Source organism: Perna viridis, chromosome 14, assembly GCF_037379345.1.
Source record: "Perna viridis isolate PV_CMFRI_1.1 ecotype Kerala chromosome 14, ASM3737934v1, whole genome shotgun sequence".
Taxonomy (NCBI): domain Eukaryota; kingdom Metazoa; phylum Mollusca; class Bivalvia; order Mytilida; family Mytilidae; genus Perna; species Perna viridis.
The window spans coordinates 26,095,308-26,113,699 of record NC_142458.1 but is presented as its reverse complement, the minus strand read 5'-3'; the positions used below and the strand labels follow the sequence as shown (position 1 = coordinate 26,113,699).

Genomic DNA, 18,392 nt, shown 5'->3' with positions numbered 1-18,392 from the left:
AAAATGATCATTTCCTGTTTTTTCTTTTAAATACTGTCACAGTATGTGCTGTGTTAATATCAACAGACGGTCAAATTATTAATTGCGAATAACATAACACAGACTTTTACAAGACTCAATGATGTTATTTGGTAATTTTTTAGAAAGGCTGATGCTGTGTTGTGTTGTTTTTGTTTTTGTTTTTTTTGTTTTTTTTTGTTTTTGGTTATTTGTTTTGTTTTACTTTGTTTTGTTTTGTTTTGTTTTTTATGGTAAGGAATCATCCACAGTACCTGTATTGGGAAAACTTTTCATTCCATACTATGTGGGTGGTGGGGAATAGGGACTGGAAATAGGGCAATAGTATTAGCGAATAGGGATGGTGTATGTGGGATAGGAATTTTGAAGAGGTGTATTGGACAATAAGTTGTATGGAAGTGATTTTGTTATATGAAAATGTATTTTATTTTATAAAAAAAAAAGGAAATGTTGGAGAATGTTGAAAAATATGAAAATGTAGAATTTAATTTGATAACGGCAATATTTGACAAGAAATTTGTAATTGGGAATTCAATTCTTTTTTTTCCCGGGGAATGGAGACGCAGACAATATGAAATATGTATTGCGGATGGTATATAATATAAGTTCTATGATCACTGACGACACCATTCTTTTGTCTCGCCGATACCAGTGTACCGTGTAAATTTGTATACAATGACTGTCTTTAATTCCTCAAACAGTATTTCTTTATGGAAATATAACATTTTCATATAAGTCCTTTATATACGATATCGCTATATAAAGGTTATAACAAAAATCAACATAAAACATACGCAATGTCAATTTTTTTTTAAAGAGCCGATAATTGATCTCGAACAAGTTATAATAAATCAAATTAGCATGCAATAAAACTTAACATTGTGTAAACATAAACTTACTTAAGATTTCAGAAGAAATGAAATGTATTTCTCTCTCAACGCATTAACACGATAGCATGACGATTCTAATCAATGGATACAATGAGTATAAATTTTTAGCCGGACCTACGTATGAAAATTCGTGAATATAGGACATTTGTTCAGAATTTATTATTAAATTACTGTTTGTTGGTAACTTAATTGTAATCTAAAGAGAGCAGTGTGACTTATAATATTAACAGAGAACTTTGGTGAATCCTATCACCTAGCCAGATTTGTGTAAAAAAAACTCCTTTACTACTGCTAGTAGATGTTAGTAGTCAGTTCGAAAACAAGTCGAATTCAGTTGAAGGCTGGTCTTGTTTCAGCCATGAGATTGAACTTCATATCGGTCGATCAAATTATGACGTCGACGAAAACACTTAGATAGTGATGACATTAACAAAGACTGAACATACATTTATTATTGATTAAGATGTCTCTTAAGAAAAATATGCGCTCTACATAGTAGGTGTACAGATCACTGGATCGACAGTAACGGATCTACTGTGAAATATATACTCCATAGCTTCCATATATTTGTATGTTGCCACAAATAAAAGTAAAATCAAAATTATCACCATGTCACAAAGTTTCGATCTCAAACGTCCTGTACTATCTGTATATAAATTAAGGTCTGGGTATTGCAGTTCTGTTTGTTTTGATTCTTTAAATCTTAACACGTTTCTAGACCGAAAATAGTTTTTAACGAGTTTGGTTTAAAAATTGCCACTGTACATTTGGTATAAATTGTTGATTTCAACGGGTCACAATATGTTGCAGTATTTTCTTTCAGCGACATAAAAATCCTACATCATTATGAGAACGAGATCGTTGACCTGTATGACACTGGGTACCTTTATTGAATACATATTACATAAAGTAGATTAATGTTTTAATTATATTTAAACCTGCCAAGTTGTTTGTGATTTGTTATAAAGAAGTAAAATATAAATATGTACATGATTAAGTATCCTGTATATATGTAAATGAATAATTCTATAAATTATTCATATCTTACAAAAAAAATATCAAAATAATATCATTCACATTTTTGTTTTTTTGTTTTGTTTGTTTTTATTGTTATTTTAATTCATTTATTAATTTCTTGCTTTTTGTTTGTTTGTTTGTTTTTTAACGACAAAATTTCATGCAGTTCACTTCAGAGTACGTGAGGAAATATGACAGAGGTCAAAACAAGACAAAAAATAAACTATTCATTATTCGCCCTTGATTTCTTGTGTTATCTACACAATAAAACGACATTAAAACTTTTTTTAAATGAAAAAAAAGTGTCTATATATTATTTATATTCTTCCATGAACCCCTTTCACCTGTTCATTTTACATCGGATAGCATAGCAATGTCTCACGAGTATTATGGTATATGTATAATTACCACCCAACGAAATTTTCCAGCTGTTCAGTAATTTTTGTTAGATTTAATATTACAGCGCGTTGCTTTCTTTTTTGGTATTTTTGCTGAATGATATTTTCTTTCCGATATCCTTTTGGTGTTCCCGGCGTTGTGGTTTCAAAAGGACTTTCCCATATGTTTGACTCCTGTTTCGCAACTTTTGTCTGGATTGGTAAATGCAATTCATGTAAAATGCATAAATTATCTTTTATTGGAAGAAGAATATTTAATAACCAATCTAGTTAACATTAAAGACAAAATAAACTTAAATTTAAAAAGCTATATAGATGCATCACATGTACAGAGATAGGGGAATGGGTCAGTCTTCGAAACAAAGTTATGAACTAACATGTACTAGGAGTGAGATCTAAGACTAAAACTAATCGTCGCAATACAACAATACCCAGGAGCTTCAATGACGTATATGACAACGGGATTAAAAATGCAAATTCATGGTTGAAGAGTATTCCGGGGAACCAAGATTGTACGGGAAATAAAAAAAGTAATTCAGGAACAAACACTAGACATGGGGACAAAAGACAATCACAACAAAGAACATAAAGTAACTAAAATAATACACAAAAAGTAACAAAAATAAATGAGCAACTCGGACTCCACTAGATACTGGGAGCATGGACCAGGTGCATCAGTAGGGTAATCGTCGTCAAGAATATCACTTATCAGGTATGAACATAGATGCAATTTTCGTATGACATTATGTCACGTGAATTTTGTCATCTGATGTTGCTCAATTCAATTTAATAATTTAAAGCATTTAACTCCGCATCGACATAACTGCAAAACGACGTTAACAAATCGTTATTTTTTTCTCCAATTGCTTTTCATTTTAACCAACTATATGAATGAAAAAGTAAAATACAGCAGGTGTAATAAAACAATTTGGTTTATTATTGATTATATGTTTATATAACTCAGCAATATATACTGCTTCAACAGATTGCTTGCAGTTGATTTATTCAAATAAATATCTATGGAATGCGTAGATTTAACTATGTTTGTATGATTTTACTAACTTCGTGTTCTTTGTTGTGTATGTCTGGTCTTTGTCCCTGGATTACATTTTTTGATTAGCGCTATAACCTTGGTTCCCTTAATTATTCTTTAAAGAATCATAAAACGATAAATGTAGGTTATGTACAAGTGTACCAAAGTGCCAGAATCCAGAATATCAAATAGGGTTGATATATAGGTAGCACAGTATTTAAGGGAACATAGATTCGAGTTAAAATCAGACCAATATATTCAAAGGATAAATACTTCACTGGGAAGACAGACAAAAAGATGAGCAACCCTGCGGGTGTTGTTAGAAAAGCGTCAAAATGTTCACTACGGACATGAATATGTTCATATTGAAAAAAAGGGTGATCGGTCTGTGTATATAACTTTGCGATGAACTATCGTTTCAACCGATTTGTACACTACATATGTACAAAGTGTAGTTAACAAAGCTGTCAAGGATTTAAATCATAAATTAACCAATACATTTGATAAAGCCACAATAAAACCAAAAAGCTAATCATAAGGAATATAAAAAAAACGCTGGAGACTGGTCCGACACTTGACCTGCCAATGGTCATGATAAGGGTCTACACTAAAACCCGCACTAAAATTAAACAAATCAAATGAGATCAAAAACGATAATTCTTGCAAAGTGCTGATATCATGTATAATCTAAATTACTGTTATCTCTAAAGTGTTGCACCAAATACTGGTTATAGGTTTGGTTACTGAATTTGAGTATGAAAAAAAAATTCCGTTGGTTTTTGATATGCATATATCACCTCCTGTCTAGTGTTTGTAAAGCTTGCTACATAATTATATATGTTCTTGACTTGTTTTGGTATTGTGTACAAAAGACACGTATACACCAAAGGTCATTTAACTTCCTTGGCTTGGACATTCGTTTAATAGATAAAGAACTAAGATGGTGTCCTCTGTAGTAGGAAGTAAAACAAACATACATTGCATTGTATATATAGGTCCTACATTGTAAATTAACTATATTAAAGACATGGAATCGACACAGGCAAAATTATTTCACACCATCTTCCCTAAATAGACTTTGTGACATACTTCAAGTGAAATTCACGTGAATTGTTCACGTGCAATTCGTGTTAAAGAAACTCATGTGGAAATCATGTTAACTTTATGCGAAGTTTTCGTGAATAAAAATTAATATACTCATTATACAAATCAATCTGTTTCTTCTACAAAATGTATGACAAATTGTTCTCTTCATAACAAAAACAATATTAAAGTAGCATTCTGTGTAAAAATCTATGAGTGGCACATCATTTTCCCCAGTTTCGTCACTTTTAACTACAATATTTTCAGTACATCTAGGAAACAACCAAAAAGCTATTTAAGTTTATCTTGAAACTTGAAACATATGTGACCTAGATATCATTTTACTGCTTAAATGAGGAAGAAAATTGTGGGGAAAATCTCCCGACATTTTTCCATAGTGCATTGCAACTGAATTTGACCTATTAATATCTTAAATAGGCAAATTTTACAAACACCTTGATGGTTATGTCTTGTGGTAATTAGGTATAATTAATTGGTTAATGCATTAAAATGTTCTTCATGTGTCACACCTCATATACATTTTGTACTTAATTGTTTGTAAAATGTTACTTTGCCAACTACAATTTAACTTTTCTACGTAGTTTCTAGTAAAATGTAAAATGAATCAGAAATTAAAACTGTTATTTCTGCGCATGATAAAAGAAATATCTTACTAATACAATGAATGTACATTACTGCAGGCATCTAACAATGATAAAGAATAAATATCGCCTTATGTTAAAGCATAATAGTGTAATGCAATGAGTCTCGTTCTCGTTCTCGCGCTCTCACACTAAGTGCCTTGATTTACATCAGTACAGTTATAACTTGATCCATCAACAGTACATTTCTCTTCATTAGTACATGGGTTGCCGGTACATGGGGTTTCTTTAAAGATAAAAATAACATTGTAGGGAAGTGTGCATCAAAACGGATAGATTCAGGGATGTTAAATTAATTGCAAAATATGAAGATTCTTAATGAGGACACTTTTTTATTTGTTTGACAGAAATGAATGATAAACTTAGTAGTAAAAGTAGTTATTTCAAACTAAACTCTTTTTCCTTCCATATTCTACAAGACCTAAAATACAGATAGCCTAGGAGTGCGTCCTCATACAAAATTCGTTTCAATACATGAAATCATTATATTAGTTAAACATCGGTGCAATAATTGAAGATTGTAGACTGTAACTTAGTCTACATATTTTACATTCGGTAAAATATGCAATGTGTCCTTGAAATTCATGCCTGCAACTTTTTTACATTTGGTATTATATGAAGCGGGATGCAGTGTCACTTGAAGGAGGGCAAACTTGTTACAAAATGCTTTGAAGAATGATTGTGGTAATTTCGGCAGTTCAATTAAAAAGATAAGAAACATGCTCTAAGCATATTTGAGTGCAAAATGTTACCTTTGCAATCTGTGCCATAGAAACCTACATTACAGGTACAATTGTACCAGTCCCCGACCAGATCACATGTACCACCATTCATACAAGGGCTAGATGAACATGGCGTAACTGTGTATAAATCAAGTAGAAGTTAGCCATTCACATGGGCTCAATTCAGATTAGGAAAACAACAGCCACATTACAGTTGTTGTATCTTGATTTGGATCATTGCTCTTTTACCTGATCTTAACTGAACTTTCGTCGGAATGTAGCAACAGTTTATATACAATAAATGTATATAAAAAAGGGAAAATAGGAAAACAATTGCCTTATCTAAGAGGACAGGAACTATTCTTTCGTCGTGGCTAACAAACCTAAATTCGATAATCTCTGAACTTAAAAGGGGAAAATTTTAGATAGAAAAAAGGTGAAACTTTGTGTCGACAAAATGTTTTTTTTTTTTTTTTGTCCTCAATTTAAAGTTTCCGACCTTGTCATGAGTGGGTTTTGACTTCTTATTTACAATATAAAACTCCGTATCAACCGCAAAATAAAATTAAATGCTTGAAATTAATTCTGGTATTTTTTTACAAGTATAAGTACAAAGGTACACATGTACGGTAGCTAATACATGGATAATGCTTCACACTTAGAGTTTACCTGAGCATTGCTTGCCACTGTAGCCAGTAGGGCAGGTACAAACAAAGCCTGGGCCGTCGGGTGTACAACTTCCATTATAAGCACATGGATTACTTTCGCAGGGCGTAACTGAAATCAAGGGGAAAAAATAATTCGGTCATTAAATGTTATTTGAGTGGAAAGGTTGCTTCAGTCGATATACATATATGTTCCCTGTCATGAGTAAAGTGACAATAACTTTGTTATAATATTAACCTATGAACCATTCGTCAAAGAAGGAATTAAAACGTATGAAATCAATACTTTTTATCTTATCTAAGCTAACACTCTATTGTTTCGTGTATGCATGACAAAGCTATTTATTTGTAAAGCATACTGCAATACGTTGGTATACCTGAGCATTGGTCGCCACTGTAGCCAGTAGGGCAGGTACAAACAAAGCCTGGGCCGTCGGGTGTACAACTTCCATTATAAGCACATGGATTACTTTCGCAGGGCGTAACTGAAATCAAGGGAAAAAGATAATTCGGTCATTAAATGTTATTTGAGTGGAAAGGTTGCTTCAGTCGATATAAATATATGTTCCCTGTCATGAGTAAAGTGACAATAACTTTCTTACAATATTGGTCTATGAACCATTCGTCAACGAAGGAATTAAAACGTATGAAATCAATACTTTTTATCTTATCTAAGCTAACACTCTATTGTTTCGTGTATGCATGACAAAGCTATTTATTGGTAAAGCATACTGAAAACCGTTGGTATACCTGAACATTGGTCGCCACTGTAGCCAGTAGGGCAGGTACAAACAAAGCCTGGGCCGTCGGGTGTACAACTTCCATTATAAGCACATGGATTACTTTCGCAGGGCGTAACTGAAATCAAGGGAAAAAGATAATTCAGGCATTAAATGTTATTTGAGTGGAAAGGTTGCTTCAGTCGATATAAATATGTTTTCCCTGTCATGAGTAAAGTGATAATAACTTTGTTACAATATTAACCTATGAACCATTCGTCAACGAAGGATTTAAAACGTATGAAATCAATACTTTTTATCTTATCTAAGCTAACACTCTATTATTTCGTGTATGCATGACAAAGGCTATTTATTTGTAAAGCATACTGCAAAACGTTGGTATACCTGAGCATTGGTCGCCACTGTAGCCAGTAGGGCAGGTACAAACAAAGCCTGGGCCGTCGGGTGTACAACTTCCATTATAAGCACATGGATTACTTTCGCAGGGCGTAACTGAAATCAGGGGGAAAAGATAAATATAGGGCATTTCTAAGATATAATGATAGACAGTAAATATCACATTGTCAGTAACGAATGTTAGCTCTTTTACGTGTTTAAAAATATAATGCGGTCGATAAATGTAATTTGAGCCAAAAGTGGCCATAATCGATATACGTATGTGGTCCCTGGCATGAGTAAAGTGTTTACTAATTTGTAACAATATTAACCTATCAACAATTCGTTAACGAGGGAATTAAAATATATGAAATTTGATACGTTTCATCTTATCAACCTAGAAATATTTTGTTTCTTTAATGTATGATGAAGCTATTTATTTTTAAAGCATACTGTACAACGTAGGTATACCTGAGCATTGGTCACCACGGTAGCCAGGAGGGCAGGTACAAATAAAACCTGAACCGTCTGGTGTACAAGTTCCATTATAGCTACACGGACTACTTGCACAAGGCTTGACTGTAAACACCAATAAAGATAGAACAATTCTTATACTGATAAACATGTATTTCGAATATTTGCCCTAACTTCATAATTGAAAAGACAGTAAATATAAGAAAACGAATAAGGTTGTTCAAATATATCAAAGTCCTGGAAAAAGAATAATATTGTAACATGGGAAATACACAGACGATGCATCTAACAGTAGTTTGTTTCTTACATTCACACGTGTTACCACTAAAGCCTTTTGTACAAGCACATCTAACGCCAAATTCTGTGTTTCTGCAACTTCCACCATTGAGACAATGATTTATCCGACATCTGTTCTCTGTTTGAAAATAAGTGTAACTTTTTAGTAAGTTTGCGGTGATAAAATCTGTAAATCACATTTGAAATACTTAAAACAATACATTCACAATATAGGATTGACCAATGAGTCAATCTTAAATCGAATAATGGGTTAAATAGATAGAAGCAGAATCGAGCATTTTCATGATAAGCCTTTCTAACCTCGACTGCCATATGCAATTACAATGAATCATTTCTGCTATACGCACGAAAAAAAAACGTATATCACAATGTGTTCTGCAGACGAAATGGTAATTTTGATGATTTCTGAATGTGCATACATGTAACCATGAATCAGCTTATACTTCCATGTGAAAACTACCAAATATAAAATCACCCTCGTACGTACGGATAACAGTCATTACTTATACCCTGATTCATAGCTTAAAATTGTCTTAAGCACCTGGTCCATGCCACCAATTATGGGTGAAGTCCGAGTTGGTCATTTACTTTTCTTTCTTTGTATGTATCATTTTAGTTATTTTATTTCTTTTTTTTTTGTGTTCGTCGGTTTTCAATGTTTGGTCTTTGTCCCTGGGTTACATTCTTTTGATTTCTGCTAGAATCTTGGTTCCCTTGAGCACTCTCATTAGATTACATTGGTCAAAATAACAGGTAGATTGAAATATGTCTATGGAGACCACTTTTTCTTGTCTGGTTGTTTGACTTATTCAATGTTATGTCCTACTTATATTACAATGTGTTCGAAAGAAATGGTAAACTTGATGATTTGTGACCCGTCTGATAGATAAAACTTATATGCAATATTATATCTAATTGCAAATGTCTTGAAAAATGCATTTGTGTCCACACTAGTATTAAGTAAAGGTTGTAGTTAGTTCTCCGGTGATTTGGATGATATTTTTAACCAAGATTTTCAAATAAAGATAGAACACCCGGTTGGCCGATTTGTAATGCTAATACACGGAAATGCGTTCGATTATGTTGAGCGAAGACGCGTTGGTATCCCATTCAACAGGTTGCCTCGAAATTGAACATGCATAAGTGCTTGTAAACGGAAGATATACTTGAATCTACCTCTATTCTGTATCACTAGCCTTTATACGATCATACGATATAACGGAAAACATGAGAATCAAAACATTTATTGATTATTGATTGATGATTGGAGTTTAGCGGCCGAGTAACAATATGTCAGCTACATTCAGGCGAGGAACATGAAATAGATGAAAAAATAAACATGAAATGATGCTAATGATGATGAAATGCAAAAGAAATGGGACACAAGGATAATAGCGTCGACAAAGCTTGATTGCCTCTAGAAAAGGGGAGGGATGGGAAGGGTCGGGCTATTTAGCCTCCAATGGGGGAGCGCAAAGGTTCATACCCCTATCGAATACTACAGCAGGGTTCTTAAACGTGTGAGGAACGTGGCAACTTTCCCAACACGGTGCACCACTATGGTTTGCGGTCTGGATCATATCCTGACAAACCCAGCATGTAACATGCCAGGGTACCCCATTTCATGGCTTGGGGCATACAACCTAGTTGCTCTATGGGAAGTGCGCCCTAGCCCCCGGCTATGGCTCTGAGGACTATTCAATCGCCTGTAACTACACACTTAGCGATACTGCAGGCCTATTCTTTTGACACACCGACCTGCACGGGGCATCAAAACATTTAAGCGAAGTAAAAAAAGATATTCTAAATGCATCTCCGTGTAATGGCCAAAGCATTTACGCGTTGCTATAGGCAGTCAACAATATTTTCTAACCATCGCAGTTCAGCGTGATCACAACGCACTTCAGTGTACGAATTACCTCTCGTCCCATTGCGGTTCCGAGTCTTACAAATATATTTGTAAGATACATAAAACAATATCATTTTATTTATCTTCACATACAGCACACGGATCGTGTAAACTTATCTTTCTTATCGTATATTACGCATCGTGTGTTGTAAATCATATATCGCACATCGTGTATCGCACATCGTAAAACGTAAATCAGATATCATATCGTACTTCGTACATTGTATATCATAAACTGTACAGGAGAAATGTTAAACGATTCGGATTTGTGAGTATATACTTTCGAGCGTAATTATTAATAACACATGTGCAAGGACCTCAACTTATAATGAATTACGCACCTATATTCCGGGATTTCGTTTCATTGCATTTATCATAAGCAAATCAATTTTTACCGGAAATAACACAGTTTGTTTAAACCGCCCATGATCTATAAAAAAAACTACAATTCACCCAAATTTTATGTGATGCTTCTCAAGCAATTTATTAAAAACTAACATATCAAAAATGTTTGCAAATGTTATATATGTAATAAAAATTGCAAGTTTTCAGACTGAAACATGCATTTTCTTTTTTTGTAATATGGCTTAAATAAGCTAAGAACTATCAAGACATTTTCTTTTTCAGATTTGTATAGTTTTAAATTCTGACAAAACTGTTCGTTATATACTGTGTATGCAAAGAGAAAATTGACATTTTTCATAGTGAATAAGTAATTGGACAAAATAATACGTACACAGCAGCAAAAGTAAATGAGCAACTTAGACTCCACCACTAAAAACTGGGAGCATGGACCAGGTGCACCGGGAGGATTAGTGTCCGCTACTTTTTCTAGGAACACCCGCCGAGAGACTCCTTAAAAGTCAAGTTCCGGTTAAATGCAAGAAAGGAAAGGAAAACTATGACATGTTGAACAAATCAGTTCTCATCGTGCAGATGGATACACAGTAACGATCCACGAGCTTATGATGACGACCATAAAACTTCTGTTGTGATTACATCAATCTTGAAGTAGCTTTAAACTGTTCCAGATTCCTAATTATAAGAAGTCAAGCGCGGTACAAACAGTCTGCACAGTTAAGGAAAGCTCAGGCATAACGTATGAGTTGCGATATAAAAACTTCATACGCAGGTCCTGAAGGGATGTTGTCACAGTTGAAAGGAAAGTTGATAATACGGAATGAAAAGTAATCGCGTTTGTCGTTTAGTTTAGTGAATAGTTTTCCTTTACCATCGATCTTTAAGAGTAAATCAGGATATGTGGCTGACTTCACAGTATCGGTTGTATCTTTTGTCCAAAGTTTTTTAGGGGTAGATGTTAAGTATAAAATCCCGGAAACTAGGATTTTTTAACAATAATACGTCATCTATATTGCATCACTGAGATCACGAGATCTTTCTAAACGTTGTTCCTTCCTTTGGTATAATTCAGTTATAATATCAGTCTCATAAGAATAAAACGTGCGTCCACAAATTGTGCTCGTCTACTCCTCCAAAAATCATTGGATGTATTGTGTTTCGCAGACAATAACATATTTGTCAAGTATAGTGGACAATGATTTTGCTACATCAGGGTCTCTGAAAACTGATGAAGTATTGTCAATTATTGTCATATTTAAACTATCATACGATTCAAAATTAAAGACATATTTTACGAATTATCCTATTTCTCAGAGTAAAAGCATATATTTTGCATACTCAGATGTATTACATGTAAAAACTATCATATCAATCTAAAATGTCACAGATGTCAAAGTATTGAATGTTTTACGAACATTTTGAGGAAATTGTTTGTTTTGATAATGGTTAAGCTGAAACACAAAAATGTTACCAATATGCTTTTTTCAGTAAAAACTGGACTTTTTAGAATAAATGCTTATGTCATTAAGTTTTAGAGATAAAGGAAGATGTTTGTGTTCACATAAAGTACTATAACTTTTGTTTACATTTTTGTTTCATTCATTCCATAAAATGTAATTTTTTTATATTCTTGAGCTACGAAAAATGTTTACAATACCACATGAATCATGGTTATTGGCATTGTACATACTAAAAACATAGATTTGTAATTTGTAAACATAATCAGTCTCTGCATACCCTTGAAAACTACATTTCTGCTAGAACTTAACGGTCCTTTTGTGCTAATTTACCATCAAGCCTTTGAGAAACTCCCCCAGATACTTTGTTCAAATTTGGGAGCCATTCAAAAACACCATAAGATCTCCAAGATCTTTTCTGAGGCATCTTTTCTGGCATTCCGTAGACCTAGGAGTCTAAGAGATACCCTGGTAAGAGCAGAGATTACATCTCAGCCCAAAAAAAAACAAACAGGCCAGTGTCAACCATGTGGAAATAAAAATTGTAAGATCTGTACTCAGATACTGCATAAATAAAATTTTAATAGCTACTGCACTAGACAGGAATACGCCATTTTTTGCAACGTGACTTGCAAAACCGAAAACATATACTTTCATTAGTGCGATGTGGTATGCAGTAGGTTGGCCAGACAGAAGAAGCATTCAACAGGCGAATGACGGTCATAATGCAATGATTACAAATGTAAACCAGACCCCCTTTGGGTCACCATATGGTCTTCAGCCTGTACAACACTATGTACTAGATCAAAAAGCTGTACTGATATAATTTGACTTTTCTTAATTGTTATCCATATTTGATTCGTTTATAGTGATTGATAAAAACACCACGAAAAATTCAATGTAAATTTTACCACCCTTTGGTGATATAAAACGTATTTAGAAGTTTATTTATTTTTATGTTATGTTCCGTATCCTTTTTAACGATTCATCACCCCTTAAAAGTGATTGTTGACTTCTATTTAGATTTTTGTTTTTTTACTTTTTAGTCTGTGTCGTGTTTTACGTCACGATCCAATCATTCTTAATATGCAATCCCAACTTTATGTCAACAAATTTGGAGCTCTAACTCTGAAAATAATCAAAGCTGAACATCATATTTCAAATTTAGAAACGTATTTACATCAAGAAATTATATTGAAAGGCTTTGTACTTAAGGCTTTCTCTTTTAATACTGGATAAAAATCCAATTGATTCCCTCACAGATGGAATAGCATTCTTTTCAAAAGTTCTTTGAGTTTGCTGGATTTATTATATCAAGAAGCTTAGCATCAACTAGCCAATTTCAACATCTCATTAAAGTTTACTGACAAAAGCTCGTTCTTTTCTATCTGATCTTGAACTTTATAAATATATAGAGACTATTTGTCGAAATCCGATCTATGCAATCCAATAAATTAAAAGGTAAACAACATTACAAATTCACAAGAGACGGTGTACACACATCGTGTACATCGGACAATACGGAAATACATGTTATTTTGTCACAAGACAAAGCTACGCCTAGAAAGTCTTGTAACCATAGATTTAAGATGAAAATATTTACACTTTTATATTAGATATAATGAGCCTATTGCATCTACCTGCAATACTGAATATTAATGAAGGGTCATCTTCTATATGGATTTGAAATATTGTAATATTTCTTTCTTCCAATGAACAAATAAAAGTTCATAAAGTAATAGAGAATATTTTTTCGGGCAAAAACATGTACTTTGTTTTGTTTTGTTTTTTTGTTTTGTTTTATTTTTGTTAAATACACATTTGCTACCAATTCACTGTGTACCCGTATTTACAAAAAATGACAGGTCTATGCCGATGATAGATTGACATCGTTATATCGTACAGATTAGAAGTTTAAAGGATACGAGTACTGTATTTCTAAATGCGCTCATACCATTGTAAACATGAATCGATACATCGAACCCAATTTGAGATATACTCAATTCAAAGAAATTGCAATTTTCGATTTCTGATAATTTTACATCAATTAATTACAAATTAATATCTTCAATACTTTACAAATCTCTTTGCTTTGTCTAATTTTCAAATAATATCACGATTCGACAGACGGATCAATAATGTTTTAATTGTAGTGTTACTCAAAATCAAAAGACGGTTTATTGAACCAAGAAAAAAGCACTGAAAACCACAGTGTCTGGTCGTGTTTGCTTTTTACTCTTTATAACTAATAACAAAAGTATCCATGTACTTATTGAACATTTACATGTAAACCTCATACTCCCGCTATATATCAATGCGACCGTTCATTTTTTCACGGTCACTTATTTCCCGAATTCGATCAACTTAACATACATGACGTGATTGCCCATTAACAAATCTGGTTAGTTGTCAATGAAAACTATGTTGCGGAGTCATCCAAATAAATTAGTTTTCAAAGGAGGACAATCCAGATGCAATAAACACCACGTACATGGAAGCGAGATGAAATGAAACATAGACGATCTAGATACATAATTTAGATAACAAAATAGGTTAAAGAGTAATCAAGGAAACCAAGGTTATAGCAGTAATCAAAAGAATGTAATCCAGGGGCAAACACCAGATATGGAAAATAGACATACACAACAAAGAACATTAAGTAACTAAAATCATACATACAAAGTAACAAAAGTAACAAAAGCAAATGAGCTACTCGGACTCCACTAAAAACTTGGAGCATGGACCAGGTGCACTGGTAGGGTAAGCGTTCTCTGCTTTTCTAAAAAAACACCCGCCGAGATGTTGCCACAGATGAAAGAAAAGTTGACAATTCTGAATGAAAAGTCATCACGTTTGTCGTAAAGTTTGGCGAATAGCTTATCTTTACCATCGATTTCTAAGTGTAGGTCAAGATATGAGGCTGACTTCACAGTGTGTGTAGTATCCTTTTCTCATGTTCCTTGGGATAGATGCGATGTATCAAATCCCCAAAATTATGATTGTTTAAAGATAATACGTCATCTATATATTGGAAATGAAGATTAAAGGATCTAGCTAAACGATATTTTTTCTTTCGGCTCAGATTAGCTATAAGTCAGCCGTATAAGTGTGAAGGAATATGTCAGCAAGTAGAGGAGCACAATTTGTTCCCATTGGAATGCTCACCGTTTGTTGAAAAATGCGTCCTCCACACTGGACAAATATGTTGTCGATTAAAATTCCAGCATTTTGTTAAGATCTTCCCCTGTATATTTGGAAGATGATTTGGAAATATTTTTTACAAAGTATGAGAAATCTTTAATTTACAAAGAACTATACATTTTTATATAGGTGTACCAATCTTTTTTTGGAAAAACAACGATGTATAATGTTTTTAAGTCGGGATTTTAATTGAGTATGTGGAATAGAAGTATACAGTGTTGAAAAAACATAGGTTTAATGCTATTATATTCTGATAATAGTCTTGAACTGATTGTCTCCAAAAGATCTGTCGAATATTTTAGGATCCACATTGAATTAATACCACTACATGTACAGGAGTAACAAGTGTTGTGGTAGGACTGCAGACCCTCTTTTAAAGCTGTGAGTATAGAAGTTAAAAATTTTGAAAGAGCTTTGGTGGTACATTTTGCAAAATACACTTTCAAGACAAGACTAAACAAAAATTGGACATTTTAAATTGGTAATCTTATCCTGTTCTGTCAGCAGCACCTGTCACCTCAAAAGTTAGTAAGATTGTATAAGTCTCAGGTCCGGTGGTTTGTCAATTTATCAATAAATCTTTATCAATCAATTTTGTCTTATCAATGATGGAATTTTCTTTCGGTCAGTATGTACAGTACTTGTACGAGGAAAACTTCACATTGTATGGTATATGGGTGCAGAGGCGGGTAATGGGGAATTGGAGGATGGGAATTTCGAATGGGAAGAATGTGAAACTAGTTGATATATATTTATTGATATGAAGAAATGCATTGATTTTTATTTTAAAAAATAACAGTTAAGATGTTGAATAATTTAAAATATAAAATTTAATCTGATAAGGTAAATATTTGATGAAAAAAAAACTTTGGGGATCGTATGGGGAATGAGGAATCATCAACTGGGAATGGGAGGGGGCAAATGGAGAATAGGGAATAGGGGATGGTATATGAAGTTATATCATTCAAGAGCTGTACTACATTAAATGTGTGGTCAATCAAACTATCTTACCCAAGGGTAGACAGACATGATGATCATATTTTGCCACTACACATTTATCACCTGTACCACAGGGGTTCGGCCAACATGGATTTGGTTCCTAAAAAGGTACATACGAAATAAATTCTTTGGAAGTTCAATGAATATGGTTTTGTGAAACCAAAATAATATATTTACTCGAATGTTACACTATTGTAAACTCTTCACTTATATTTTTTTTTTATTTTACAAATTCACGAACAATCGACGTTGTTCTTTATTAACCTTTTTTTGATATCTTTTTGAAATTTGTTCGATTTAGTCTGTTTTTGTATTGTTTTTGTTGTACGTTTTAATTCTTACACCAATTATTACCTAAAACTGGTTTGTGCAGTTCTTTTCAAAGAAACATTGTTTACCTCTTTACATTACAATTTGCTAATTTACGTTTGGGGTCTAAAATAACAACAACTTGTATCACATATAACAAAAGTGACAGTTTATACTACCATATGTTATTAACATTACCATTTCCCAGTCAGCAATTTCAGAAAAGAACGAAGATTCTCTCTTCCATTTGTCATCGCCTGCTTCAGTAAATAGCAATTCACACGTAGATTTTGTTTGATAGTTGACAGCATTACATTTTCTGTGGTAGAGGCATTCTTTGATACAACCTTTCGGCCCCGTGTAAGAGGTTTCTCTAATGACAAAAGAATTGCTGTAAACTGTAGGTTGATATTCTCCTCCTGTTATGTTTGCCTGATTGGCAATACATTGAGATTCCTCATCACAGTTGCACATAATAAATGTCATAACATGCACTGTCAAATATTGTAACCAATGCATTATGAAAATTCAACCAAACTTATGAAAATAAATTTAATTCCTTTTTTACAAAACTTTGAATCCTTCGTGTACAAAATTGACATAAATTTACAAATGAGCCTTCACCAGTTGTTCTTCCTTTTCATATGTTTAATTAGCAATTATCTTGATATCAAACAACCATCATTATCTTAAATCGATGAATAAATGCATCGGGTAACAATTGATTACATCTTTATTCAATATATAAATTAAACCAGTACATTTAATTACCTTTGATATACTGCGTTTCAAAACTCCTAGGCTTGTCTTGTGTGATGTATTAAACGTAGAAGAACATGTTTTTTTTTTCTAGAATTATCTAGAAAAAGGCTTGATATTAAAATATTGAAGTATAAACCTATTTCTTTTATTATGATAATTATATGTTTATTTAAGAAAAAAATCATAATGCCATCTTCTTCTTTTCGAGCCCTGTGCAGGTTCGGGTGTTAAAAGAATAGGCCTGCAGCAGCGCTAAGCTTGTCGTAAAAGGCGACTAAATAGTGCTCAGAAACCTAACCGGGGGCTAGGCGCTCTGCCCACAGAGCAACTGGGATGTGTGCCCCAGGTGGTGGAATGGGGTACCCCTGGCGTGTTACATGCTGGGGTTGTCAGGCTATAATACGGAAAACCTGACCGCAAACCATAGTGGTGCACCGTGTTGGGAAAGATGCCACGTTCCTCGCACGTTTAAGAACCCTGCTGTGGTATTCGATAGGAGTAGGAACCTTTGCGCTCCGCCACAGGAGGCTAAATTGCCCGACCTTACCCATCCCCCTTTTTCCAGTGGCAATCAAAATTTGTCGACCCTATTATCCTTGTGACCCATCCTTTTTTTCATTTCATGTTCATTTTATCATCCATTTCATGTTCATTGTCTGAATATAGCTGAAATATTGCTGCTCGGACGTTAAACCCCAACAAACAAACAAACAAATCTTCTTTTCGATAGCAAAATTTAGAACTCCGTACAGTATTTACACATTAAATGATTTGTGCCTTAGAGTGGCATCCACACTCGGACTATTCATACTATCTGTTCATGCTCGGTATGGAGTGACCGTGGAACCAAAACCTGTTTGTTTGTTCAGCTTTATAAAAGAGCAAATTTTCTACCTGGTGCAGAAGCCAAAAAATTAACACTAAGCAGTATGAATTGATTTGTTTTATAAAACTCGATGTCTAGAAATTGGTCAAAAATCGGCCTTGATGAGTTTTGATCGAAATGAGTTCAATTTATTCG

General features: G+C 33.6%; 1 protein-coding gene across 1 annotated transcript; it reads right to left on the bottom strand.

Moving 5' to 3' along the window:
• Positions 1-2,574: 2,574 nt before the first annotated feature.
• Positions 2,575-17,239, bottom strand: LOC148598792 (uncharacterized). The gene is made up of 10 exons (XM_088560256.1): positions 16,808-17,239; positions 16,313-16,400; positions 8,385-8,492; positions 8,075-8,182; positions 7,613-7,720; positions 7,239-7,346; positions 6,866-6,973; positions 6,493-6,600; positions 5,854-5,961; positions 2,575-5,327 (listed from the first exon to the last, which is right to left on the bottom strand). Exons 1-10 carry the CDS (start codon positions 17,126-17,128, stop codon positions 5,233-5,235), a joined length of 1,260 nt encoding a protein of 419 aa, XP_088416382.1. The 5' UTR covers positions 17,129-17,239; the 3' UTR covers positions 2,575-5,232.
• Positions 17,240-18,392: the final 1,153 nt, after the last annotated feature.